This window comes from Giraffa tippelskirchi, chromosome 13, assembly GCF_054371585.1.
Source record: "Giraffa tippelskirchi isolate mGirTip1 chromosome 13, T2T-mGirTip1v1.2.pri, whole genome shotgun sequence".
NCBI lineage: Eukaryota > Metazoa > Chordata > Mammalia > Artiodactyla > Giraffidae > Giraffa > Giraffa tippelskirchi.
The window spans coordinates 115843475-115870626 of record NC_137287.1 but is presented as its reverse complement, the minus strand read 5'-3'; the positions used below and the strand labels follow the sequence as shown (position 1 = coordinate 115870626).

The window sequence follows — 27152 nt, the reverse complement described above, 5'->3', positions numbered from 1 at the left end:
TGGGGTGGGGTGGGAAGTGGGAGGGAGGTTCAAGAGGGAGAGGACATGTGTCTACCTACGGCTGACTCATGTTGGTGTATGGCAGAAACCAACACAATATTGTAAAGCAATTATCCCCCAATTAAAAATAAATTAATTTTTTTAAAAAGAGGAGCAGGGGACTGACTGTAGACAGCCTGACCCCAGAGCCTGAGCTTCACTGGGCTCCCATAGAGTCTACCTCTTACTCCTTCCTCCAAGTTTCTAATGTTGTTCCCATTTTACAGATGAGGAAACTGTGACTCATAGGGAATGAATACTGTCCAAGGTCATACAACATATAAATGTAGGTTCTGGGATATTTGTAGCCTAGGTTTGGCCTGACTCCAGATCCCACTTCACCCCTACGGAGAGCTGACTCATTTGACAACCATTTTCTTCCCAACAGAGAAAGAAATCAGACTCAGGTCTGGCCTTGAGAGGCTCAATGTACTGAGGAGGCCAGTGGGTAACTGACCACCTCGCACTGTGGTATATGTTAAGACAGTGACACATAGTGTGTGCTAGGGGAACTGACACTAGGGAGATAGTAACTACAGGAAGGAGTCCTGGAAGGCTTCCTGGAGGCAGTGATACTTAAGCTGGAAGTGGAAAGATGAAGAACCAAGGAGAATCATTTGGAGTTGTTGGAAGGGAGCTTGTCGGACAACACATAAATCATGGCCTCGTCCTAGGTGTGGGACTACTGAGTCAATTTTTCTGTTTATTTCAAATTCATTCTCTGTCCTCCTATTCCACTTCATATGGCAAACCATGTTTTCTGGGCTCCCTTGCTAATTAGCTTCTGGCTCTGTTCAGCCAACGGGAAGCTGTGGCGAGAGATCAGAGAATAAGATGAAGGGAAAAGAGTGTCTAATCCCATCTCTCTCTGCCTCGAGGGAAGGGAGAGGATGACTTCAGTAGCTAGAGTCTCTCCTCCATGTTTGTAGAACCTGCTAGAAAGGCCTGTGGTCCCCGCTCTTCTCTGGGTGGCCCTCAGTTCCTGGTCTAGGTGGTGCCAGCTCCTGTCTTTATAATGCTGGCCCTCGGGGAGGGCATGGCCTTCCTGTGTTGCTCATCTCAGGTTTTCAATTTCCCTTAGTCACTCCTTCAGCCCTTCTAACAACTGTTTCTAAATCCTCCAGATTAGAGTCCCTCTTTTTAAAAATATTTATTTTTTAAAATTTATTTGACTGCACTAGGTCTCCTTTTTAAATTTTTGTTTATTTACTTCTGGCTGTGCTGGTTCTTTGTTGCTGTGCGGGCTTTTCTCTAGTTGCGGCAAGCAACGGTTACTCTATAGTTGCAGTGCACGGGCTTCCATTGTGGTGGCTTCTCTTGTTGCAGAACATGGGGCTCTAGGGCACGCAGGCTTCAGTAGTCGTAGTACATGGGCTCAGTAGATTTGGCTCCTGGGTTCTAGAGCACAGGCTCAATAGTTGTGGCTCACAGGTTTAGCTGCTCTGAAGTATGTGGGACCTTCCCAGATCAGGGATCGAACCCGTGTCTCCTGCATTGGCAGGCGGATTCTTTACCAATGAGCCACCAGGGAAGGCCTGCACCGGGTCTTAGCTGGGTTCTTTTTGGTTGTCATATGTGAACTCTCAGTTGCGGCATGTGGGATCTAGTTTAGTTCCCCAATCATGGATTGAACGTAGGCTCCCTGCGTTGGGAGCGAGGAGTTCCAGCCACTGGATCACCAGGGAAGTCCCAGATTCCCTCTTTAGAATCTTCTGGCTCCCGTCTTTTTTTCCCAGCTAGATTTCTGATATTCTGTCTCCTCATCTATAAAATGGAGGTTCATTCGATCATTTCACAAATAAGTATCTGGTAGATTCCTTGTAACTACAAAACTGTGCTAAGTGTTGGGAAGCTCACAGGAAACAAGGCAGATTAAAAGACATGAAAATCCAGGCACTGCCTACCCCTCATGTCTCTGTACTGATCAGATGAGCTGTGTGCATAAATGTCACCTGCTGCCTGGGTCTCAGGAATTGCCAGCATCAGGCAAACACTATTTGGACTGCTGCTGCTGCTGCTGCTAAGTCGCTTCAGTCGTGTCCGACTCTGTGCGACCCCACAGACGGCAGCCACCGGGCTCCGACGTCCCTGGGATTCTCCAGGCAAGAATACTGGAGTGGGTTGCCATTTCCTTCTCCAGTGCATGAAAGGGAAAAGTGAAAGTGAAGTTGCTCAGTCGTGTCCGACTCTGTGCGACCCCATAGACGGCAGCCACCGGGCTCCGATGTCCCTGGGATTCTCCAGGCAAGAGTACTGGAGTGGGGTGCCATTGCCTTCTCCACTAGGGCCTGTTTAATAAGTGTTCTGGGCCTGGGGCCTTTTCCCACTCCTCCTCCCCCCATCTAATCCTGACAGAGAAAGATTTAGGACAAATAAAATGAATCCTTAATCTACATCATGAGGAGTCAACTTAAGGGACTTATTATCCCGAGTGGTGGTACGGTTTTAAGCTATAAATAGATCTTTCAAGAACAGGTTTCACTAAACCCATAGATGGCAATGACACAGAGAGAGAAGGCAGAGAGGTGCCCCAGGGCACTCACCTGCTGACCGCCTGCCCCCAGCTGTGCTGCCCTCCTGGGGCACCTAGCACAGTGGAAGGAACCCTGGACTGGGCTGGAAGTCACGAGACCAGGCTTTGAACTCCAGCTCTACTGACCAAGTGCGTGACCTTGGACGAGTGGTTTGACTGCTCCCAAGCCTCAGTGTCCTCCTCTGCAACCTGGGAAAGCTGAGAGTATTGAGGATCTCTGGTTGTGATGATTACAAGTTTAAAATGCATAGGAAGCACCTGGTATTTGGTAAGTGCTCAGTAAACATTTGCTAATATGATTGTTATTTGCTGCAGGAGGTCTGGCCTAGAATCCCAGCTCTCTCCATTAGACCAGGAAACTTACCGTGTGATCCTGAGCAAGTTATTTGCTCTCTGGGCTTCAGTTTTTTCCTCTGTAAAACAGGAAAATAGTAACTACACTGCCTGGCTCAGGAAAGGAGAGTTCAGTTCAGTTTCAGTTCAGTTGCCCAGTCGTGTCCGACTCTTTGCAACCCCATGGACTGCAGCACGCCAGGCCTCCCTATCCACCACCAACTCCTGGAGTTTACTCAAATTCATGTCCATCAAGCCAGTGATGCCATCCAACCATCTCATCCTCTGTCATCCCCTTCTCCTCCCGCCTTCAATCTTTCCCAGCATCAGAGTCTTTTCCAATGAGTCAGCTCTTCGCATCAGGTGGCCAAAGTATTGGAGTTTCAGCTTCAACATCAGTCCTTCCAATGAACATCCAGGACTGATCTCCTTTAGGATGGGATCGTCTAAGAACCAGGTAGGGAATTCCCTGGTGGTCCAGAGGCTAGGATTGCATGCTGCCAAAAAAAAAATTAGAGGTTAGAGCCAGATTGCCTGATTCTCAATCCCAGTTCCACCCTTCCTTCTATTCCTTTATTGTCCTGTGTCTGTTTTCTCATATCTAAAATGGGAATAATGATGGCAACTACTTCATAGAGTAGTTGTGACGATTAAATAAATATAGGTAAAGTGCTTAATACAATCACTGGCACTGAGTTTCTCAAGCATTATTATTATAGCCATACTTCATCAGTTCAGTTGAGTTTAGTCACTCAGTCATGTCCGACTCTTTCACACTCCATGAACTGTAGCACGCCAGGCCTCCCTGTCCTTCACCAACTCCCGGAGCTTGCTCAAACTCATGCTCATTGAGTCAGTGATGCCATCCAACCATCTAGCGTCCTCGGTCATCCCCTTCTCCTCCTGCCTTCAATCTTTCCCAGCATCAGGGTCTTTTCCAATGAGTCAGTTCTTCGCATCAGGTGACCAAAGTATTGGAGCTTCAGCTTCAGCATCCAGTCCTTCCAATGAATATTCAGGGTCAGGGTTGGATTCCTTTAGGATTGACTGGTTTGATCTCCTTGCAGTCCAAGGGACTCTCAAGAGTCTTCTCCAACACCACAGTTCAAAAGCATCATTTCTTCGGTGCTCATCCTTCTTTACGGTCCAACTCTCACATCCATACATGACTACTGGAAAAACCATTGCTTTGACTATACGGACCTTTGTTGGCAAAGTAATGTCTCTGCTTTTTAATACGCTGTCTAGGTTTGTCATAGCTTTGTCATGCCTCATGTGGTACCTAAATTGCTTGGAGTTTGGAATCAGAGAGACCTGCACCCATATGCCAGTTCTATCCTCTAGGCTGTATGACCTCGGACAAGTCACTTTCCCTCTCTGAGCTTCAGCTTCCTCCTCTCTACAGTGGAAGACTAGAACAACCCCAGCTTCTTTAAGGTACTGTGATGCAGCAAAGCACACGCACATTGCCTGGCCTGAGTTAGATGCACAAGGAAAGTGCTTTCCCTCTTCTTTTCCTCTTGGCTCCTCTCCTCAGCATTTTTCTCAATGGTCTACTTGAATGTCCTGACCCAGAGCCCCATCACTGCTTCTAGAAATCGTCCCATCAAAGCTGAGGCCAAAACTACACACTGCATGTTCTGATGAGAACTCTTGATTGGTAGTCAGAAAACCAGATTGTCTTCTTTGTCTTCACAATGGAAGAATTCTGATATATTGTTTCAAGGAGTCTGGTAGGAAAATTAAAATGGAGGAAGTCTTGTTCAGGCTTCAGAAGTTAGAGAGCAGGCCTCTGACCTGCTTCTGACCTGCCTGGACCCTGCTCAGATTCCATGCCTGCCTGCAAACACAGCAGGTCAGGCGGGACTTTAGATAAGAAAAGGAGTGGGTCTGTCAACTGAGCCCCTGGAGGTCTGGCCAATCACCCTGGGGTCTAACAAAATCCTAAGACTCACAAGGTGAAACAGCATTATAAAAAAGGTTAAAGTAAAACCAGAGTTGCATTTCTCCACGCAAATGGATGGTGCTATCAGTTTGCAGCCCGGGGTTACAAGGGGGAACCCCTGAAACTGCAGTTTGAAGTCTCTCCCAGGGGGTGGATGCACCACCCAGGACCTTTTCCCAACTGGGACTCCAGATTGCTATTAATGAGGGACTTGCCAGTACTAAGTCTGGATGTTGGTTGGCCCAATTTGGTGATGAAAGTGCTGTTGCTCTATTGTTTCTATTTCTTTTAAAGCCTGGATACTGAAATTTTATAAAATATTGATATTACTTATTGTGTGTCTGACAGGTAGTTTCTTTTGTTAATGAATACTTTGAACCTAAAACAATAGTAAAACTTTTGGCAAAAGAGTCATGACCTTGGGCCATGAGCTTTCCCTCCGTGGTCTTGAGCTCCATGACGAAGCTATTACTTTCTGTATCATGACATTCTGCAATCTTGTGATCTGGGGCAAAGGCCAAGGTTAGGATGAAGACTTAGTCCAGCTGGGGATGAGAATGGACGGCGTCCTCTTGAGTCCTCCAACATCCTTGAGGGAGGTGACTTGTTTGGAGGCAAGAAACATCCTACTCACATGGGATGGGGTGGGGGTGGGGGGTTGGAGGTGGCTCTGCAGGGCTGAGGAATCAGGTCCACGTTGGAAAACTGCTTAGTGGGTGCAAAACAAACCTGCTGTCTTGCCCGTGTTTACCCAGCTCTCCAGGGCTGCTCTGGGAGCCTGGTTCTGCTGAATGGGGGTGAGGGGGAATGAGGGGGCATAGCCAATCCAGAGACCTCATGCTCTATTCCCCTTAACAAAACCTGCTCCTAGGAAAGAACCAGGGAAACGCCCTCATACTCGCGTAAAACAGATCGTAACAGCTCAAAGTACCCTGTCTTTTTAAACTTTTTGCACGAGTTTTTTTTACATTTCCTCCCCCTCCCCACCCCCCTGGCAAATTTGTATTTTTCAATTGACGAAAGCAACTTATGCAACACAGAGACTTTGGGGCAAACCCCGGCGCCAGGCTTCTGCGCAAAATGCTAAAAAGGCTTAAACAGAGGGTATTGCCAAAAGTGGCATTTCGGGCATCAGAAGAGCGATCATACCTTTCTGAAAGGTGGCAGACAGTACATCTACACCATCTACACTGAACAGAGAAGAATATGGAGAATGTCTTCACTTCCGGCTCCATTATATAACAAATATGTGTACAAAGCTCAGCAAGGGCTGGGCATTGACTCTTCTCCGTTTCCCCAACTCCAGCAATCGGGGCTTGCATCCCCTCTACTTGACGTGAGGTTGGATCAGTCACCTCCCATCTCGGGGCCTCAGTTTCCCCATCTGTAAAACAAGGATTATACGCTTCCCTCTTCCCAGGACACGTCAAACCTAATCGGGAAGGATCTGATTGGGTTCGATGAAAAGCGTAAAGTAACCGCTAAAAAGGCAGGCGAAACGTCCGGTAACATTTATTTGTCTCTCACCAACCAAACACTCCGTTTCACGTTTTTCTGAGCTGTTCCGGGAAGGGCGTGGCCAGGTCACCGGGAGCCACGCCTACGGAAGTGGGGCCAGACTCAGCCGCGCCCCGGCCTGCGGCCTAGGGAAGGGACCTCCCGTATGACGTCACATAGCCACTCCTCTGTGTTCCTCCGCCCTAAGATAAAGTAGCCCCTAACCATAGCAGATTCTGCCACTCACACTAAGCGACATATAAAATCTCAGATTCTCTTACGACTCTATTATGATTTTCAGGCCTCTGGGCCACCTTCCAGCACATTGGAAGCCTGTCTTTCTCCGGACCGGCGTAGGAAGTAGTCCCGGCCTTCGTAAGGCCGATGGGTTCCTCCGCCGCGGGGGGAAAGAGGATGGCGACCTCGTCGATGCCGGAGTCGGAGAGGAATACCGCTACGAAAGCGTCAGGTGAGCTTCGGGGAGAGTCAGGTCGCCACACCGCACCCTGCCAAGAAGTAGGGGCACACTGCGGGGAGACCCGGCGGCGTGGTCCCGGGCCGGCGGGGCTGTCCGAACAGGGCCCCGGGGTCCCAGGCCCTTTAGTCGCTCTCGCACTTGCCTGAGCGGAAACCCGGCGCCGCCACAAGATGGCGTCGGGCCTGGAGCGCAGGCAGCGCCGGGGACAGCCCCGAGTCGCCAGGCCCCGGGACCGTCTCTGTCAGCCCTCTGCACACGGGCGCCAGGGGAGGGGGGAGCAAGCCGCTGACCCAGGGGGCCTGCGGGCGGTACCACCGACCCTCCACCCGGGGGGACTCGGGGGCCGGAGGGCTGAACCACTGAGGCCACAGGGGGCCCGTAGAGGGAAGCACTCTGCGGGAATCATGGAGGGGAGGAGAAAAGGGTCAAGATTCCCCGCCACTGACCATCCTCCGGAGGATGAGGGAAGGGCCGGAGACTGGGAGGCAAGGCTTCCTGGTCCTGTTTTCCCGAAGCAATCCGTCGCCGTACCCTAGAAAGCCCCGCCCCGTTGGCGACTCAGTGTTTGCATCTGCGAAATGGGCACATGGGCGCAGCTGAGTGGGCCCCGGGGACCGGGAATGAGGCCCACCGGTTCCAGCCCCGGTCACCTGCTCTCACAGAGTGAAGGCTCCGGACCTTGGGCCCCCCTGTCAGGCAGCCCCCCGAGCCGATGGAGGAAAACGAGGTGGAGAGCAGTAGCGACGCGGCCCCTAGGCCTGGCCGGCCCGAGGAGCCCTCGGAGAGCGGGTTGGGTGTGGGCACATCGGAAGCCGTGTCGGCCGACAGCAGCGACGCCGCGGCCGCCCCGGGGCCAGCGGAGGCCGACGATTCCGGCGTGGGGCAGAGCTCGGACCGCGGCAGCAGCTTGCTGGTATGGACCGCGCTTGGGTGGAGGCAGCGACCGCAGGCAGCAGTGCTTGGCAGTCAGGGGGAAGCAGCCAGCAGACTTGCTTGTAGCTAATAATTGGTTTATGATTTACTGTGACCCACGCCCCATGCCAGGCCCCTAGCATGGGTTTTCTCATTTAAACCTCGTACCTTGTAAGGCACATACCACTCTTTCCACATCTTACAGAGAAGCAAACGGGCACAGAGTCAGTATTCAAATTTAGGCTGTGGGCTGCGCTCTCCACCGTTGCCCTGGTTCACATCTTGGCTCTTCTGCTGATTGACTGGGAGATCTCGTGGAGCCTCAGTCTTCTGTCTGTAAAATGGAGCAGAAATACCTTCTCCTGAGGGTGCTATGTTGTGAGCTGCCACCAAATATTTTCTTGGAAACGCTTTATAAAATAGTCTCGTGGCTCTGCAGCCTCCTAGCTCTGTGGTCTTAGATAAGCTCCCCAGGCTTTAGCTGTCAGTTTTCTCATGTGTAAAGTGGGAATAATAAATGTCTGCCTCAGTAAGGGGTTTTTTTTGTGTGTGTGGGTTAAATGAATATATGCAAAGCAGTTAACACGGAGCTCAACATGTGATAAACAGTAAATATCCACACCCTCACCATTGTCATTATTTGCCAGATAGTGATCATTTTCAGGACATCACATCATAGAGGTACACAATAACAGCCTCCACTTTGGAGCTGCATGGGTTTCATTGGTTCAGCAGAGATGGACTTAGCATGTGCCCAGTTTGAGCTCGACCCTGGGGTTACAGCAAGAGACAAGAGAGATGTGGTTCTGGCCCTAATGGAATCTGACTTGGGAGCCGTAATACTGCAGAGTGAACCATCAAGTGATGGGGGGGACACAGGCAACTAAATGCTGAGGATAGAGGGGTCCTAACTTGTCCTTGGGGGTCAGGATCAGCTTCCCAGGCGAGGTACCAGCTGAGTGTCTGAGTAGGAATTAGGCATGGTGTGATGCCATGAAGTGTTTCAGGCAGAGGAACAGCTTATTTGACAGCATGATGAAAATAGCTTCACTTGACTATTGTGTGGGGGCAGGAGATGTGGGGCCTTATACCTGATCAGACCCAGGGACCCTGGGGCTTGTTTTTGGGGAGGCTCCGTGACCAGAGGGCTTCTCCCACTGGTCTTCTGTGTGGATGAGAGCGTTGGGTGGCTCCACTCACCATGTCCTTGGGCCCCTAAGGAGCCCCATCCCTGGCTCCTAAGCTTCCTCTCTCCCTGTTTCCTGACCCCCAGGAGGAGGTATCTGAGAGCAGCTCCAGCACAGACCCCCTGCCCCATGGCTACCTCCCTGACTCGTCTTCTGTCTCCCGTGGGCCAGTGGCAGGGGTGGCGGGCGGCCCCCCAGCCCTGGTGCACTCCAGTGCACTGCCAGACCCCAACACGCTGGTGTCCGACTGCACGGCTTCTTCCTCGGACCTGGGCTCGGCCATTGACAAGATCATCGAGTCCACCATCGGGCCTGACCTCATCCGGAGTGAGTCAGGCCATGGTGGGCAAGAGTTGCCCCTCAAGCGTTTCCCTACAGAACCAGCTGTGCAGACTCAGGCAGATAACCTTATCACTCTGAGTTTGGAATGTGGAAGCAGTAATCCCATCTCATAGTGCTAAATGACGTGAGGATTTACCTGACATTGGGGGTGTTTCCTGGTGGCTCAGATGGTAGAGAGTCCTCCTGCAGTGCAGGAGACCCGGGTTTGATCCCTGGGTCAGGAAGATCCCCTGGAGAAGGGCACGGCTACCCACTCCAGTATTCTTGCCTGGAGAATCCCATGGACAGAGGAGCCTGGTGGGCTCTAGTCTGTGGGGTCGCAAAGGGTCAGACACAACTGAGTGATTAAGCACAAAATACCTGACTTTGCACTGGAGTCTGTTCTAAACACTCTACCTGCAGTAGTAGGTCATTGATCCTCTTAGTAACCCTAAAAAGTACATGCTATTATTGTTCTCACAGTCTAGATGAGGACGCCGGGGCACAGAGGATGTAAACCAACATAGCAGCTGTCATCAGCAAGTGTTGGGCCATAAGCTCAGCCTGACTCCAGAGTTGGTGCTCATGATTTGCCAGACTACTTTCTACTAACAGTGATCTGTGTAAGGGTCGTAGCACTTGGAAAGGCCCTGGGATGGTCTCCAAAGCCAGTCCTAAGAAAGTGTGCAGCAGCTGGGCCTTAACCATGGAGAAGGTTGGAGAGGAAAAGAGGGAGACCTTCCAGGTGTAGTGGTTATAGGCAGACAGCTGTGGACTGGCTGCTGGGCCAGCATGTCACACATACCAGACCTCCCAACAGCCCTGCCCTGGACGGGAGGTGGGTAACGGGGCAGCTGATTTCACAGATGCATGGGTGAGTCAGAGTGAGTGTTGGTGTGACGGTTGTCCTTATCAGCTGGGCATCCTGTCCTCCTGTCTCTGCCTAGGCTGCATCACCGTGACCAGTGCTGAGGGCAGCGGGGCTGAGGCCACACGGTACCTGATTCTGCAGGGACCAGACGATGGTAAGACCCCAGCACCAGGCCCAGGGAGCCCTGCTGTGGGCAGGGGTAAGACAGGCAGGCTCTGCCACAGACTCACTGTGTGATCTTGGCAGGTTATCCGCTGCCCCTGGCCTCTCAGTTTCCTCACAGTTACTATGGTGGGGCGTGGGTTCTAGGACCCCTGGGCTTGCCTGGGAGGGGCAGCGGTAGTTCATGGCCAGCCTCCCTCTCCACTTCCCTCTGATTCCTTCACCACCACCCCCACCAGGTGCCCCCATGGCATCACCAATGTCCAGTTCCACCCTGGCCCATAGCCTGGCAGCCATCGAGGCTCTGGCCGATGGCCCCACATCCACGTCCACGTGCCTGGAGCCACCGGAGGAAGCGCAAGGTGGGCCCAGCTCCCCGGCGCAGCCACCCCTGGGTTCTGGCACCGAGGAGCCGGACTTGCAGAGCCTGGAGGCCATGATGGAGGTGGTGGTGGTGCAGCAGTTCAAGTGCAAGATGTGCCAGTACCGGAGTAGCACCAAGGCCACGCTGTTGCGCCACATGCGGGAGCGGCACTTCCGCCCAGGTGCGTTGATAGCGGCTGGCCTGCCCGCCTGCACACATGCAGTGCCAAGAGTCAGACTTGACAAGCTCGTTGTACCCTGCTCCCCCACCCCCAGCAGCAGCAGCTGGTAAGAAGGGGCGTCCGCGCAAGTGGGGCAGCTCGGCCCAGCCCCAGGAAGAAGAGGGCCCAGAGGAGGAAGATGACGATGACATCATAGATGCTGGCGCCATCGATGACCTGGAGGGTAGGCCCCCAGACCTGCTGCCCTTCCACGTCTGCATAGACTGAGCTCCCTCGTGCCCACGTGAAGGGCCGGGGAAGAGAATTGGCACAGGCGCAGCCAGGAGCACCTCCAGCATAAGAGGAGTTGGGGCTTTGGGACCAGGAACTTCACGTGCAGTTGTCCAGACTGTGCACTGAAAAACAGCACTGTGTCTAAGGGTCACGTCCCATTTGTCCAGCAGAAACAGAATGCAAGCCACGTGTGTACTTTTTTAGTAGCTATATTAAAAGTAAAAAGATGAATTTAAAGTCAGTCATATATTTTATTTACCTATTATGTCTAAAATCTAATTTCAGTATGCAATCATTATAAAAAATTATTAGCAAATTATTTTTACTTTTTTTCATTCTAATTTTTGGAAATCTGACGTGTATTTTATACTTAATTATGCCTCAGTTTAGACTAGGTACATTTTGAACGCTCAAGAGTCACATACGGCGAGCGGCTCCTTTAATGAGTAGCATAGTCATACTTTGTAGACTTGAATGACTAGATACTTTTTTTCTAAACAATGATTATAAAGTGTATTGAGGAAGGGGCACTTTTTTTCTGATTAACATTGATGTACACATGAGCTAATGGTAGGTGTTAAGAATGGTCCAGAGAAAGGACTGCAGGGCCTCAAAGACAAGTACTGACAGTCAGCCAGGGGAACATCAGGAGGGCTTCCTGGAGGAGGCATCACTAGTGGGTTTGGAAGGAGGAGCAGGCAGGGATGGGGAAGTGGGCCTCTTTCCAGGGAAGCTGGCAAGGGGTCAGGGATGAAAGGTCAAGGCTGTGGCCCTCCTTCTCTTCCTTTCCCCACAGAAGACAGCGACTACAACCCTGCAGACGACGAGCCCCGCAGCCGGCAGCTGCGGCCCCAGCGCCCCACTCCCAGTACCCTGAGACCCCGCAGGAGACCTGGCCGGCCCCGGAAGCTGCCTCGCCTGGAGACCTTGGATCTCCCAGATGGTGAGAATGGGGCCCAGGGGTGGCCTCGTTCCCTGCTTGCTTCCGTAGAGCCTGGGGACAGAGTGTGCCATTGAAAACAGCAAGTCTCAGACCCACCGGGATGACCTGCTGGCCTCCTGTTGACGGGGAAAGCCCTCCCCTGCCAAGCTCGAGGGTTAAGATACACCAGCTGTCTGATAAGGCTTTTTGGTGGAAAGCTGTCATAGCACGGAAGTTGGAATATTTACAACTGAGCTAATTATTACTAAAACGAGAATAAGTCTGAGGTCTGAGACGATGTCAGAGGAGCACAGACATGGAGCGTGACAGTCTAGGGGCAGAGGAGACCCCATGGACAGAATGCCAGGTCTCCCTCCTGCCAGCTAGACCTGGAGCAGGTCGCTTTGCCTCTTGAATCTCCCCCTCCCTTATTGTAAATGCAGGTGATAGATAGTACCTGCCTCTTAGGATTGTTTTAAAGCTTAAATAGACCTGCCAGAAATAACGAGGTAGTGGTTTTTGTACATGCAGTTGTGTGTGTGGAGGAGTGGTTATATTTTTTTTTAGTGTTTGGTTTTTTTTTTTTCATTTTTGGCTACACCTTATTGCATGTGCCTCATTGCATGTGCGGAGAAGGCAATAGCACCCCACTCCAGTACTCTTACCTGGAGAATCCCATGGACGGAAGAGCCTGGTAGGCTACAGTCTATGGGGTCGCTAAGAGTTGGATACGACTGAGTGACTTCACTTTCACTTTTCCCTTTCATGCACTGGAGAAGGAAATGGCAACTCACTCCAGTATTCTTGCCTGGAGAATCCCAGGGACGGCGGAGCCTGGTGGGCTGCCGTCTGTGGGGTCGCACAGAGTCGGACACGACTGAAGCGACTTAGCAGTATAGCAGCATTGCATGTGAGACTTTTAATTCCCCAACCAGGGAGGAAACCCACACCCCTGGAATTGGAAGCACCATGTCCTAACTCGTGGACCGCCGGGGAAGTCCCTAGTCTTTTTAAAGTAACTTTTTACTGAGGTATATGTGCAGGAAAACACAGGTATGCTAACTGCACAGCTCAGTGAATTTTTTTAAAAATTTTCTTTATGTATTTCTTTTTGGCTGTACTGAGTCTTTGTTGCTTCGGGGGCTTTTCTCCAGTTGTGGTGCACAGGCTTCTCATTGCGGTGGCTTCTCTTATCGCGGAGCACAGGCTCTAGGGCTCACGGGCTTCAGTACTTGCCACATGTGGGCTCAGTCATTGTGGCTCCTGGGCTCTAGAGCACAGGCTTAGTAGTTGTGGCGCACGGGTTTAGTTGCTCCACAGCATGTAGGATCTTCCGAGATCGGGGATCAAGCCTGTGTAGCTTGCATTGGCGGCCAGATTCTTTACCCAGGTCAGTGAATTTCCACAAGTGAATATACCTCAATATCCTGTTAGAAACAAGATGTTACCAGCATTTCCCGTAACATATTTTGAATTTTTTTTAACATGTTTTGAATTTTTAAAACATTACAGTGAAATACTGTTAGTGTTTTTGAATAGGCAATGTATTCAGATGTTTTGATGGCAGAGGCTTTGCAACTGTGTGCCGTGATGTCTCCTCCCTCCCTCCCATCTGCTCTTCAGCCTCCCAGCCTCCCTCGGGAAAACCAGTGATTAAATGTTGCTGTTGCTCCCCAGACCTTAGAATATCCCTGTGAGGTCACTAGAGCAACAGTTACCTCCCTTTGACAGATGGGGGAAAAGGAGACTCAGAGAGGGGCGGGGCTTTGCCTGAGGACACATAGCAAGTTGGTGACTGAGTTCAGCCTACAGGCAGGTCTTCTGGCTAGGAGGTCCCAGCTCTCCCAGTGCTGCTCCAGACTGTCTCGTTTAAGGCATGCAGTGCTGACAGCTGCAGGAGGGGACGTGTGTCCACCCTGCTGTCTAATCATGGCTGGCTGCATCTGTCCTGCAACCTGCTGTGCCCATCAGTGGTCTGTGACAGTGTGTGGGGGGGTGTATCTTGGCTGACCTTTGACACACCTGTCCACATCTGTCCTGGTGTGTCCATGGCAGGTGTGGAAGGAGAGCCTCTAGTGAGTTCACAAAGTGGACAGAGCCCTCTGGAGCCACAAGACCCCGAGGCACCCAGCTCCTCGGGGCGGGGACGCCTGGTGGCCCTGGGCAAGGCCAACCGGGCCCCCGTGGAACCCGGTGTGAGCCAGTCAGATGCGAGGAATGCGGCATCGTCCCACCAGGATGAGGCTGACGCCCTGCCTCGCCGCCGTGGTCGGCCCTCCAGGCGCTTCCTTGGCAAGAAATACCGCAAGTATGGGCACAGAGATGAGGGCGAGGGTTGGGGGTGGCAGCCTGGCCCCTCCAGACCTCCTCCAACATCCTCCTAGCAGGTACTATTACAAGTCACCCAAACCACTCCTGCGGCCCTTCCTGTGCCGCATCTGCGGCTCCCGCTTCCTGTCCCACGAGGATCTGCGCTTCCACGTCAACTCTCATGAGGCCGGCAACCCCCAGCTCTTCAAGTGTCTGCAGTGCAGCTACCGCTCCCGCCGTTGGTCCTCGCTCAAGGTGTGCCAGAGGGACCAAGGCAGGAAGGGACGCTGGATAGGAGAAGGCCCCGAAGGGGAGTGGAGGTGACAGGCACCTTCCTGCCCCGTCTCCAAGCCGAGGGTGTCCTGTTGCAGGCTGCACACTGCAGAGTCGCATCATGTCTCAGATTTGCTTAACCACCAGCACACCTGGCAGGTGGCCGGAAAACTGCTTTAATCTCCTTCACTGTGTTAGAAAGTCTCCAGCAGGTCCTTTTCATCATCTACCCAGAGGTGCCTGTGGGCCTGCCGCAGCCTGAGCCTGTCTTGTACCTTGTAGATGCTCTGATGTCATCCTCGTGTAGCCCAATGAGGTCATAAGTGTCAAGAGTCCCATTTTTTTTATTATTTTTTTTATTTTTGGCTGCGCTGGGTCTTCGTTGCTTTGTGTAGGCTTTCTCTAGTTGCGGTGAGCGGAGCCCAGGCTCTAGGCATCGGGCTTCATAGGTACAGCACACAGGCTTAGTTGCTGTATGGCATGTGGAACCTTCCTGGGCCAGGCACTGAATGTGTGTCCCCTGCATTGGCAGGCAGATTCTTATTCCACTTCACCACCGGGAGAGTCCAAGGGTCCCGTTTTACTGACCCAGGAAGCTACAGCTTGGCTTGGCCAGTGTGTGGCGGAACTGGCCGTCGTGGGGGCTGGGGCCAGCGCTCCACCTCGAGCTCCGATGGCCCGAGTTCTGTGCTTTCTGTGCACATGGTGCCTCCTCCCTCAGACCGGACCTAGAGGTTGTTCTCTGGACCTCAGCAGGAAGGGCAGGGAGTGGGGGTTGTTCCAGGGTGCATTGGGGAGGGACAATTCTAAGGCTGTAGGCACAGGGCCGGTGGGCAGGAAGGGAGGTTGTGCCCCAGCCCTGTCCTTCTGCCTGTCTCCCAGGAGCACATGTTCAACCACGTGGGCAGTAAGCCCTACAAGTGTGACAAATGCAGCTACACCAGCGTCTACCGGAAGGACGTCATCCGGCATGCAGCCGTGCACAGCCGGGATCGGTCAGTAGGGCTGGGGAGGCAGAGGCCCAGGGTGACCCCAGTTCCCACGTACTGAGCCCCTGCTCTGAGTCAGCCCCTTCGCAGCACATGACAGACATGGGAACGGCAGGACAATTCATCCCAGATCACTTGGCTCAGAACAGGGCAGCGGGGGCGCCTAGAGGTCTCTTATTCGCTCTCTTATTCAGTCTCTTTCCTGCTTCGAGCTTTGTAAATTGGGGACTATCATTGTTGAGGTGGTTAAAGGAAATCGTGTACCTAAAGGGTAACCTAAAGGGGTTCAGAAAAGGATCTAAAGCCAGTTCTCTGTACACCTTTTTCTTTGTTTTTTTTGGCGCAACTTGCGGGTTCTTAGTTCCCAGACCAGGGATTGAACCCAGGCCTCAGCAGTGGAAGTGTCGAGTCCTAACCATTGGACCGTCAGGGGATTCCCTCTTAATAGATTTTTCTTTAAAAATATAAATAAAAAGGGAGGAGGAGTCCTTTGTCTACGTAAGATTAGGGACACCAGGTTGAATAAGCACCTGGTTCAGCAGCTTTCTCCTGCTGCATAATTTCTCACAGTCTTTAAACACAAATGTGTTTTGTGACAGAGAATGACTTGTTCCTAAAGCTAAGTTGCAGAACTTACTTAGTGCACAGCTCTTCACATTTTCTTCAGGGAGCTCCAGTCGGGGAACACTGTTCTCACAGAAGGGGGCTAGGATCAGGGCTGAGACTGGGGCCGGTCAATGGGAGAGGGTCTGGGGTGGGCGTGGGCACGTGATGGTCTGACTCCTGCGTCTTTCTCCCCTAGAAAGAAGAGGCCAGACCCGGTGAGTCGGGGGCTTGGGCCTGGGAAGGGCGCCTGCTTGCGGGCTGCCCTTGGGGTGGAGGGGCAGGGGCGGGAGGCTCAGGCACAGGCTCACCCTCTCTGCCTGCTTTCTCTGTCCACCCGGCCCCTTCTGCCCCTTCCCAGACCCCAAAGCTGAGCTCCTTCCCCTGCCCCGTGTGTGGCCGTGTCTACCCCATGCAAAAGAGACTCACTCAGCACATGAAGACACACAGCACTGAGAAGCCCCACATGTGCGACAAGGTGGGTGGAGCTGAGTGCAGGGCTGGGGCGTGAAGGGGGCCTGCGGAGGGGGGCGGCTCCCTCATCTAACCCACCCCACCCCCTGCAGTGTGGAAAGTCCTTTAAGAAGCGCTACACCTTCAAGATGCACCTGCTCACACACATCCAGGCTGTCGCCAACCGCAGGTATGCCCCCGCAGAGCCCCCGAGGCCGCAGCGCCCCACCCGCCCTGCTGCGAGCTCTCCCCTCTGGCCACCTCCAGGTTCAAATGCGAGTTCTGCGAGTTTGTCTGCGAGGACAAGAAGGCGCTGCTGAACCACCAGCTGTCCCACGTCAGCGACAAGCCCTTCAAGTGTAGCTTTTGCCCCTACCGCACCTTCCGAGAGGACTTCCTGCTATCCCACGTGGCGGTCAAGCATACAGGTCCGGCCGGCTCCGCCCCTCAACACAGCAGGGCCCCGTGGTGGAGGCTTGGCTCTGTCTTCTTAGCCACCCCCCCACCCCCCGTCCCCCAGCAGCCCCAGCTCTTCAGTGGAAGGGAATTGCCACCCCACCCCACCCGGGACTGTCGCTCACCTGAGCTCAGATCCCAGCTCAGCCAGCTCTTCTCTGTATGACCCGGGGTCAGTCTTTGCCCTCTGAGCCTTTCTTAGCTATGCAAGGAGAGACTCAGAAGTGCCAACCATGTGGTTGTTAGAAAACCATTTGTTCCCTAAGCCCTGTCCGTTCTGGGCGCTGGGACTCGAGACAGATCTTACATAGGCCCTGCCCTCATCAAAGGAAGCCATAGACGATGGACGGCAGAAGTTGCCTCCTCTTCTTGGTGCCTAGCCCTCTGGCAGGCACACGAGGGAAGGTTTGAGAAAGGGAGCCAGGGGTGCCCTTAGCCAGATTCCTGGCTCCCTGTGGGGAGGCAAGTCAGGAGAGAGGTGTGTGGTCACGTGACCTTGAACTGGGCGCTTGGAGGAGGGCCGTGAGCACAGAGGGAGAGCTGGCTGGTTTCTGTCCTGCCCGCCGGAAAGGACAGAGCGTGTTTTCCCGGCACTTGGGAGTGCGGTACTGGGAGTCAGTCAGTTGGAGAGGTTCTTGGGGTCACAGAAGGGTTCCCTGAGGGGGCGGGCGATTCCAAGGACACCTCCTGGTGTGCCTGCAGGGGCCAAGCCCTTTGCCTGCGAGTACTGCCACTTCAGCACGCGCCACAAGAAGAACCTGCGGCTGCACGTGCGGTGCCGGCATGCCAGCAGCTTCGAGGAATGGGGGCGGCGCCACCCCGAGGAGCCCCCCTCCCGCCGCCGCCCCTTCTTCTCTCTGCAGCAGATTGAGGAGCTGAAGCAGCAGCATAGCACGGCCCCTGGGCCCCCCCCCAGCTCCCCAGGACCTCCTGAGGTAAGCGCAGGCAGTGGGTAGAAAGGGTGGGGGACATGGGCTGCAAGGCCATGTGACGCCGCCTCCCCCAGCCCCAGGATCCTCATCTGCACGTCAGGTACAACGAAATGAGCCCTGCCTCCCTGGACGGGGATGAAGGGTGGCCGAGGGCACAGAGATGCCATCCCTAAGCTCCGAGAAGGGGTGGGCTTTCCAGTGCTAGTAATAGAGAATGGAAGTATCAGTAGCCAGGTCGTGGTAATAGTTTATTATTCTCACACAAAAGGAGTCCAAAGGGGAGCAGCCCAGGGCTGATGTGGCAGCTCCCTGGTCACTCATCAAGGACCAAGCTCTCTCAATATATCTTCCTACTCATATGATTCCCATTTTTGTGGTTGCCTCATGGTCCAGTATAGCTGCAGGAGCTCCAGCCTTCCTCACCATCCCAGACAAGAAGCAGGAGGAAGGGATGGGGGAAGAGGAAAAAGGATACCTGCCATCTATCCATCTTATCTTCCTCATGAACTTTACCAGAAGCTCCTGTTTAGCCACATGGCCACACTTTATCCAGCTGCAAAAGAGTCTGAGAAATACAGTCTCGTGGTTGAGTATGTTGCCTGCCCCCTCCTAGCCCCTAAAGATGGACCACCACGATGTGCTGGCACAGCATAGAGGGGCTCTGGAGTCAGCCAGCCTTGTCTTCAAGCCCCTGTTCTCCTCCTTACTAGCCAGGGCATCCTTAACCTTAGTCAGCTCATTGTAGCATGGAGCTGGTAAATATCTTGAAGAGAGTAATGATCAAACAAGCCAATAGATGTGAAGTGTCTGACACATGGGAGGTGCTTGGTGAACACACTTGAATCTGAGCTGCCCTCTTGTCACCCTTGGCCATATTCCCACCTGGCAGATCCCCCCCGAGGCTGCACCTTTCCAGTCCCCTGAGAACCCCCCTCTGCTCTGTTCTGACACCCTGGGCAGTGCCACCATCATCTATCAGCCAGGTGAGTTCTGTGGGAGCGTGGGAGCAGGGACAGGGCTTATGCTGGTGGGGGCCAGAAGCTGGTGGGGAGGGGGCTTGGGTGCCAGCTTTCCAGCCCTTTCTAAGGCTCAGGTTCCCCCCGACCCAGGGACTGCGGAGTCGACAGCCATGGCCACGCAGACAGCCTTGGACCTCCTGCTGAACATGAGCACTCAGAGGGAGCTGGGTGGCACAGCCCTGCAGGTGAGCTCCTTCCCGGCCTGGCTTCACCCTGGGTATCAGCTCTGTGCTGGGCACTGGGAGCGGAGGCAAATGGTGAAGCAGACATGCCCTGCCCTCAGGGAGCTCGCAGGGAGTGGGAGACAGATCCACTGGACCCTCGTGGGTGGATGCAGGGGAGGGGGGCTGCTGTGCCAGGGAGGCCCCAGGAGACCAGGGAGGGCAGACCATCTCCCACTCCACACTCTGGAGTCACCAATGACATCCAGCGCACCGAGCAGTAAGCACCATTCTGTGCTCGGGGCTCTGAACTGGCTTCCCAGCTCGCCCAGTGCCCTCACTCCGTGCCACCTCCCACAGGCCAAAGGCTCCCACAGCTTTCTCCAGCTCTGACCTCTCACGGGGTTCACACACCTTAAACCCAGCACGTCCTCCCCCAAGTTCATCATCTTTACTTCTCCTTGCTGCGCCCAGCCGCCTCCCGGCACCTCTCCATGCTTTTCGCAGGAGGGGAAGGTCTGTCAGCATCTCCTGTCTCTTAGCCTCTTGGAAGGATGGAGACTGTGTGTTTGAGATGATAAATTCCAAGAAACTTGGAACAGTAACATGCTGCCAGGGGCACAGAGCTCCGTGGAGGAGGGAGCCTGTTTTGAACCTGGAAATCTTCATAGGGTTTAGTTTGTAGCATTTGGGGGTAGGGAGAAGTTTTAGATTTTTAAATAGTTCAATGTATCAAGCTTTTATAGTTTTTTCTTGTGGTATCATCCTTAGAAAAGCCTCTTCACCTCAAGATCATATAAACATTTCATTGGTATTTTCTTCTTAGAGTCTCATTTTTTACACTTAAATCTTTACTCCACCTGGAATTTATTTTTGGTGTATGCACAAAGGTAGGGGACTAACTTTATTTTTTTTCCCAGAAGTTGTCCAGTGCAGTAGATCGAATCCTCTAATTTCCCCAGTCGTTTGAAACATCCCCTTATCATGCAGTAGATTTCCCTGTGTTTCTAGACAAGGTCTTTTCTTTTGATCTGTTTGCCATTCTCATGCCAGTATCATGCATTTTGCATTGTTTGTTTTTCTGATTACAAAAACATATGCTTGTGAAACCCAAAATGAGCGTAAAGAAATGTTCTCTTCAGAGGGTGAAAATCTTTAAGTTTCCTCCCCTCCCCTTCATTTCCACTGTTAACAGGTTAATAAGCATTTCTGCAGAGTTGTGTCCAGGTGCTTGGTAACACAGAGGCCTTTCGATCTTTAAAAAGTGGGGTCATGGCATCTGCACTTATGGACAGCCTAGCTCTTCTTCCCTCTGCAGCCTGGCTGCACACACGTGTCCACTCCTTCCTGACGTCTCCACCTCATTCCGTCATAGGGGTGTTCTGAAGCTTATCGCGTCAGTCCTTTATGCATGCGTGGTTTCCAGTGTTTGATGAACTCAAGGCAGTGCTTCTGTGAACATGTATTTTCAGGTGTTCATAAACATGTATTTTAGTTGGGGGGTTAAAAGAAGCCTCCTAGAAACAGAATCAGTGGGTCCCACCCCAAGCGTGACTCCTTCTAAAATGGTATGTTGGGACTTCCCTGGTGGTCTGGTGGCTTAGACTCCTCACTTCCAGTGCGCAGGGCCAGGTTTGATCCCTGGTCAGGGAACTGGATCCCACATGCTGCAAGTAAGACCTGGTGCAGCCAAATAAATAAAAATTAAAAAAAAGAAAACATATGTCATGACATGACTGCCACTAGAGTGTGCTTCCCCACCGCCTCACCGGTGCATCAGTCTATCAGTCTCTTCTGCGTCACAGACATGGATGTCAGGGTCTTAACTGATAACTTTGTGATCACAAGAGAGATTGAGTTTCTGTATGTTCATAGACCACTTTATTCTCTCACTTGCTTGTAAATTATTAGTCGTCTTATCACTTTGAAAGGGCTCTTTGTATGTGTGGGAACTCCACCTCTTACTTCTAATATGCATTGTTAAATACACCACTCCCACCCCCAGGTGTCTTTGTTTTCTGGTCTCATTTTCTGATTTGAGTTGCTGTTAAGTTTTAACATCTTTTGTCATGATTAGGAAAGTCTTCTCACCCCAAGGATTAGAGAAATACCCATATTTTCTTCTAATCGATCTTGAGTTTTATTTCTTACGTTTCAATCTTTAATCCATTTGGAGCAGACTTTGGAGTAAGATGTGAGCTCGAGCTCTGATGTTTGCTTTTTCTTACTGGTTTGTCACTTGTTCTTCTACCTCAGGGTTTGTTAACCATGGCACTTTGGGCTAGATAATTCCATGTCGAGGGGGCTGTCCTGCTCATCATGGGATGTTTGGCAGCATCTTTGGCTTCTACCAGCCAGGGGCCAGGATCCACCCCCCCAATTGTGACAACCAAAACTGTCTCCAAACATTACCCAGTGCCCCTAGGGGGCAGTAGTGCTGTATCCCGTCCTTGTTAAGTCTCTCTCCAGTTGCCAGGAACACACAACTGGGCTTGTGTCCGTGAGTGGCGGCAGCACTGTGTCCGGCTGGAGCGGGGGCAAGCTTTGAGGCCCGGAGATAGAAAAGGGCCTCGAACGCCAGTTCCTGCCACCAACCCCACCTGTCATGCTGTTGCAGGTGGCCGTGGTGAAGTCAGAGGACATGGAAGCAGGGTTAGCGTCCTCTGGGGGACAGCCCTCCCCAGCAGGTGCCACTCCCCAGGTGGTCACCCTCCACATGGCAGACCCAGGAGGCGGCATGGCCGCCGAGAGCCAGCTTGGCCCCCCTGACCTGCAGCAGATCACCCTGGCGCCTGGGCCGTTTGGCGGGGCTGGCTACAGTGTCATTACGGCCCCCACCGTGGAGGAGGGCACGTCGACTCCCGGCACGCCTTACAGGTGAGCCCTGCGGCCGTTTATAGGTGTGCTGAGGGGAGTGAGGGGAGCACCCCACCCACCCACGCCTAGTTCACAGGAGGTAAAGCTAATACAGTAAAACGATTGGGCTGTAGGGGTATGGTGTCCCTCTTGGGTTAAGGGCTACTTAAGGAGATCAGTCCTAGGTGTTCATTGGAAGGACTGATGTTGAAGCTGAAACTCCAGTACTTGGGCCACCTCATGTGAGGAGTTGACTCATTGGAAAAGACCCTGATGCTGGGAAAGATAGGGGGCAGGAGGAGAAGGGGACGACAGAGGATGAGATGGCTGGATGGCATCACTGACTCGATGGATATGGGTTTGGGTAAACTTCAAGAGTTGGTGATGGACAGGGAGGCCTGGCGTGCTGCGATTCATTGGTCGCAAAGAGTTGGACACGACTGAGCGACTGAACTGACATTTGTGGACTCCCCTAACCACTCCTGTGAGATGCGTGTTTCCCTCACTTTACACGTGAGGAGGGAGTGCAGTAGCTCCCTGAAGGTCAGACGCGCTGTTGGGTCTGAGCCTGGCCTGTGGGCCATGTGCTCCTGGTTCTGGATGATGCCTGAGGTCTGGCCAGTTCTGACCTTCGTCACATGCTCAGGCTCCTCAGCGACATCAGAGGCCCCACCACTGCACTTGGGTTCTTCTAGGCTGAGCGAGTCTAGGGCTCAAATGTTCATTTTCCATGTTCACTGAACCCCTGGCCATCGGAGGAAGCCCTGAATTCCAGTACCAAAAGGTTCAGCCAGGATGGGAGTCAGGAGCCCTGCCTCCGCCACTCACTTTCTCCTCCTGCCTCACTTGGTCAGACTTGGGCTTGATCCCTGGAGCCCTTCATCTCATCACTCCATGCCCGTGAGGGGGTGGGGATGACCGCTGCTGAGCTGGATGGTACACTGGACACTTGGTCCCTGCTTGTGCAAGAGGCAGCGGAGGTCCAGCTGGTAAAGGGAGGAGCCCGGGGCCAGTCTGTGGTGGCTGTGGTCCACTGTGCAGTGGAGGGCTTTCCCAGGGAAGGGGCTCCCATGGCCCGCCAGCCTCCCAGGGAACTCTGCTCCCCACTCCTGGCCTCTGTGCCTACAGCGAGGAGCCCCCGGGGGAGGCAGCCCAGGCCGTGGTCGTGGGTGACACCCTGAAAGAAGCTGGCACTCACTTCATCATGGCAGCCGACGGGACCCAGCTGCACCACATCCAGGTGAGGCTGGAGGGGGCCCCTCCCCTCCCCCTCTTCCCACCGCCCCCACCTCCCTCCCTGCCTCCAGTCCCTCCCCCCACCCCGGCCCCGCCCCTTCCCCTCACGCCCCGCCCCTCTCCACAGCTGACTGCAGATGGCTCCATCTCCTTCCCAAGTCCGGACGCCTTGGCCTCTGGCGCCAAGTGGCCCCTCCTGCAGTATGGGGGGCTGCCCAGAGATGGCCCTGAGCCCCCGGCTCCAGCCAGGACCCACCGGCCAAGGGACCCTCAGGGCTCCGCCTCCCCACCTCCTGCAGCCAGCAAACCCCTGGGCCTGGTAGTGCCCCCCTCGCCGCCATCTGCAGCTACTGCCTCATCAAAGAAGTTTTCCTGCAAGATCTGTGCCGAGGCCTTCACCGGCCGAGCAGAGATGGAGAGTCACAAACGGGCCCACGCCGGGCCGGGAGCCTTCAAGTGCCCTGACTGCCCCTTCAGTGCTCGCCAGTGGCCCGAGGTCCGGGTAGGTCCCTGTTCCTTTGCTGGCCCCCGTCTGTGTAACAAAGCTTGACTGAGCACCCTCCAGGCCGGATCTTCTGCTCCCCACTGGGCTCAGAGGTGACTCAGCACGGCCCCAGTTCAGTCTAGTGGGGAGACACACCAGGCGGGGACTAACACCTGTCAGTGTCCCCAGGGTGAACTCAGCGCGCCCACACGAGGAATGAGTCACGTGGACTTGGGGTGCTGGGAGGACTTCCTGGAGGTGATGGCTGAGCTGGGTCGGCAGGAGCAGAGGGGTGGTAATGTGAGGCAGCTGGGGAGACAAGCATTATCCAGAAGACTGAGCACACAATCCCAGGGAGGTTCCTGGGACTCCATCCCCTGAGAAGGACCAGTTCTCAGATCTGACTGCGTGCTGACTCCTCACACAGCTCAGTGAGGGGAGGGGGCCCCAGAACCCAGAGTGTCGGGGCTGGGGACGACCTTCAGAGGCCCCTGTTTGAGCCTGTATGTTTCACAGGGGTGACCTGAGGGTGAGCAGGGACTAGGCTCTCTGAGCGACCTTATGATGGAGCCAGCTGGGTCTCCCCCAGTGCCCACAGAGCGGCACCAGACCGTGGTTACAGGTCTGGTATGTGGGGAGCCATCTGTCCTGAGCAGCGCTGCCCCCGCCCCATCCGCAGGCCCACATGGCACAGCACTCGAGTCTGCGGCCCCACCAGTGTAGCCAGTGCAGCTTCGCCTCCAAGAACAAGAAGGACCTGCGGCGGCACATGCTGACCCACACCAACGAGAAGCCCTTCGAGTGCCAGCTCTGCGGCCAGCGGTGAGGCTGGGCGAAGCCCACCGGGGCTGCTGGGCCTGCGGGGAGTGGGGGTGGGGGGCACCACCCCTGAGCCAGCATCCTCCCGCCTCAGCTTCAACCGCAACGGGCACCTCAAGTTCCACATCCAGCGGCTACACAGCCCTGATGGGAGGAAGACAGCAGCCCCCACTGCACGGGCCCCAGCCCGGCCCCCGACCCAGACCATCATCCTCAACAGCGATGATGAGACGCTGGCCACACTTCAGAGTGAGTGGAGCCTGGGGCCCCACGGTGGACCCGGGACTGGAGCCACTGTCCCAGAGCGCACCCTCGGGATGGGGTGGAGCCAGGCCATTTCAGGTTTCCCTGGAACCCCTGAGCGAGTGTCCCCGCCTTCTCTCTGCCCAGCTGCCTTCCAGTCCAGTCACGGGGTCCTGGGTCCGGAGCGGCTCCAACAGGCACTGGGCCAGGAACACATCTTTGTGGCCCAAGAACAGACAGTGAGCAATCAGGTGAGAACATGGGTTTGGGGGCCCCACTGGCAGGTTGGGAACAGGGGTGAAGGCACCCAGAAATCTGAAGCTAGAGCTGGCTTGGCCACGACAGGAGGAAGCCGCCTACATCCAAGAGATCACCACAGCGGACGGCCAGATGGTCCAGCACCTGGTGACATCTGATAACCAGGTGAGCTGCTGCTGCTGACTACCTGGGCCAGGGGTGCCCATCCTCTCTCCACCCTCCTCACCCCCAAGCCGTTCTCCCAGGAGGAGGGGGAACAGTACTTTGCAAACGATTCCTCTGGGGGTCCATCCTTGCAGTTGCCATTGCTGATGGGGGGGGGGGTCCCTGGCCACTCTGCTCTGCCTTCCTCGTGGAACTCCTGGGGGGCAGGCCGCCAGCACCTGCCTCTTTTCCCTTCTCAGGTACAGTACATCATTTCCCCGGACGGAGTACAGCAGCTCCTTCCCCAGGAATACGTAGTGGTGCCCGAGGGCCATCACATCCAGGTAGGCCAGGCCTGGGACAAGGCCGGGGGAGCGGGGTGGAGAGGAGCCGACACCTCCTTCCATGGTCAGTGTGCGGGCTTCCTCTCTCCAGGTACAGGAGGGCCAGATCACACACATCCAGTATGAGCAAGGGGCCCCATTCCTTCAGGAGTCCCAGGTAGAGCCCCTGGGAATCCAGCGGGGCAGAGGCCCGGGCGGGGGCCTGTAAGGCCGTGTCTCATCGGCTTCTCTTCTCCAGATCCAGTATGTGCCTGTGTCACCAGGCCAGCAGCTGGTCACCCAGGCCCAGCTTGAGGCTGCGGCACACTCAGCTGTCACAGGTATGGGAATAGACCCTATGGGCCTTGGGGGCCTGGGAGCCAGGCCTCGCTCCTGGGCCTCAGGTCACCGTCCTTTCCCCTCCCTGGCAGCTGTGGCTGATGCTGCCATGGCCCAAGCCCAGGGCCTCTTTGGCACGGCGGAGGCGGTGCCCGAACACATCCAACAGCTGCAGCACCAGGGCATCGAATACGACGTCATCACCCTGAGCGATGACTGAGCCCCAGGAGCCCAGCGCAGACCATGGATGTTGATGGGGCCCGCCCTGCTGGGGATGGGGGCCCACGGGGACTCCCTCCCTGCTCCACCTAGGATCTCCAGATACTGAGCAGCCAGCATCCCGTCACTCCTGGGGAGCCAAACCTGTGCTGCTGGGGTTGGGGGACTGCCATGGGCACCAGCCGGGCATGCTGGGGGCCCCAGCCTGCAGGCAGGCTTCGGGAGAGATTTATTTTTGTTGGTATGCACCTACTGGTCTCTCAGGCTCAATAAAGGGACCCGAGTCCAGCCTTGGCCCGCTCCCTTTGTCCATGTGCTGCTACAGCTGGAACCAGGCAAGGCCTTAGGAAGCAGGAAGAGGAGCCTGTTAGAGCCCACGAGGGTGGGACTGAGGTGGGAGCTGCCCAGCCCGAGGTGCACCCTGCCCGGCCTCTGTAAGTACAGTGGCCCAGGAGGGCAGACCCGTGGGGCAGCGGCCTGGTACCCGGAGAGATGGCTAGGCTGGGGAAAGCTGACAGCACCTTTGGATGCTGCTTCTTCCCCGTGCCTCAAGGTCCTCAGCGCACAGCCAGGTACCTGCACTGAGGCCAACAGAGACCAGGTGCCTCTGAGCTGCACCTCCTCCTGGCCCTTGAATGTGAAACACACCCAGCTGCCCACTCACTGGTGGCTCCAGGCATCTAGGTTTCTACCTGCCCTCCGCTCCCCAGAGGTGTTGGTGAAGCTGCTACTGGCTCTGGGAGCTCGGGGCTTGCTTGCAGATCGTTGACACTGGCCTCTGGACTCTTCAGGCTTCTTGGGCACAAGCAGAGACCACCAGGGACCACTGGTGGGGACATCAGAATGAGAAGTTAGATACTGGAGCCCAGGGTTGGGTGTGAAGGCCCAGAGGTCATGAGAAGGTGCGCCCGGATGTGCAGTGGAGGGCTGTGGTCCTGAAAGGCTCCAGCTTCCTCAGCCTGCTCTGCCCTCAAAACCCTCACACATTCTTGGGGGGGTTTCTGTATTTCCTTTTAC

The 27152-nt window shown here is 54.5% G+C and overlaps 1 protein-coding gene and 1 long non-coding RNA gene across 36 annotated transcripts; one reads left to right on the top strand and one right to left on the bottom strand.

Annotated features, from left to right (window-relative positions):
- Positions 1-1223: 1223 nt before the first annotated feature.
- Positions 1224-6436, bottom strand: LOC145533512 (uncharacterized). The gene is made up of 3 exons (XR_014074135.1): positions 6000-6436; positions 2937-3402; positions 1224-1803 (listed from the first exon to the last, which is right to left on the bottom strand). It is a non-coding gene; the product is annotated as an uncharacterized LOC145533512 (long non-coding RNA).
- Positions 6437-6748: 312 nt separating this feature from the next.
- Positions 6749-26423, top strand: ZNF335 (zinc finger protein 335). Of its 35 annotated transcripts, none has more exons than XM_081561040.1 (28): positions 6749-6816; positions 7488-7738; positions 9011-9251; positions 10193-10270; positions 10518-10823; positions 10921-11046; positions 11893-12039; positions 14074-14326; positions 14406-14583; positions 15484-15596; positions 16393-16411; positions 16555-16671; positions 16760-16836; positions 16914-17074; positions 17805-18037; positions 18924-19017; positions 19144-19238; positions 21832-22091; positions 23199-23310; positions 23434-23808; positions 24470-24612; positions 24704-24858; positions 25000-25103; positions 25198-25275; positions 25515-25598; positions 25690-25755; positions 25837-25918; positions 26009-26423. In XM_081561040.1, exons 2-28 carry the CDS (start codon positions 7538-7540, stop codon positions 26134-26136), a joined length of 4026 nt encoding a protein of 1341 aa, XP_081417166.1. In that variant the 5' UTR covers positions 6749-6816; positions 7488-7537; the 3' UTR covers positions 26137-26423. The 35 variants fall into 35 exon arrangements, 31 of the variants coding, with proteins under 31 accessions (XP_081417166.1, XP_081417165.1, XP_081417164.1 ...); XM_081561039.1 differs by having other exon boundaries at positions 14403-14583; XM_081561038.1 differs by having other exon boundaries at positions 10918-11046; positions 11896-12039; positions 14403-14583.
- The last annotated feature ends 729 nt before the right edge of the window (positions 26424-27152 follow it).

Coding starts and splice junctions, on each gene's coding strand:
- ZNF335 (XM_081561024.1), top strand. CDS start 7,538: ATGGAGGAAAACGAGGTGGAGAGCAGTAGCGACGCGGCCCCTAGGCCT. Junction 17,112..17,781: donor CCTCAACACAGCAGGGCCCC/GTGGTGGAGGCT, acceptor GGCGATTCCAAG/GACACCTCCTGGTGTGCCTG. Junction 19,239..21,831: donor TGGGTGGCACAGCCCTGCAG/GTGAGCTCCTTC, acceptor ATGCTGTTGCAG/GTGGCCGTGGTGAAGTCAGA.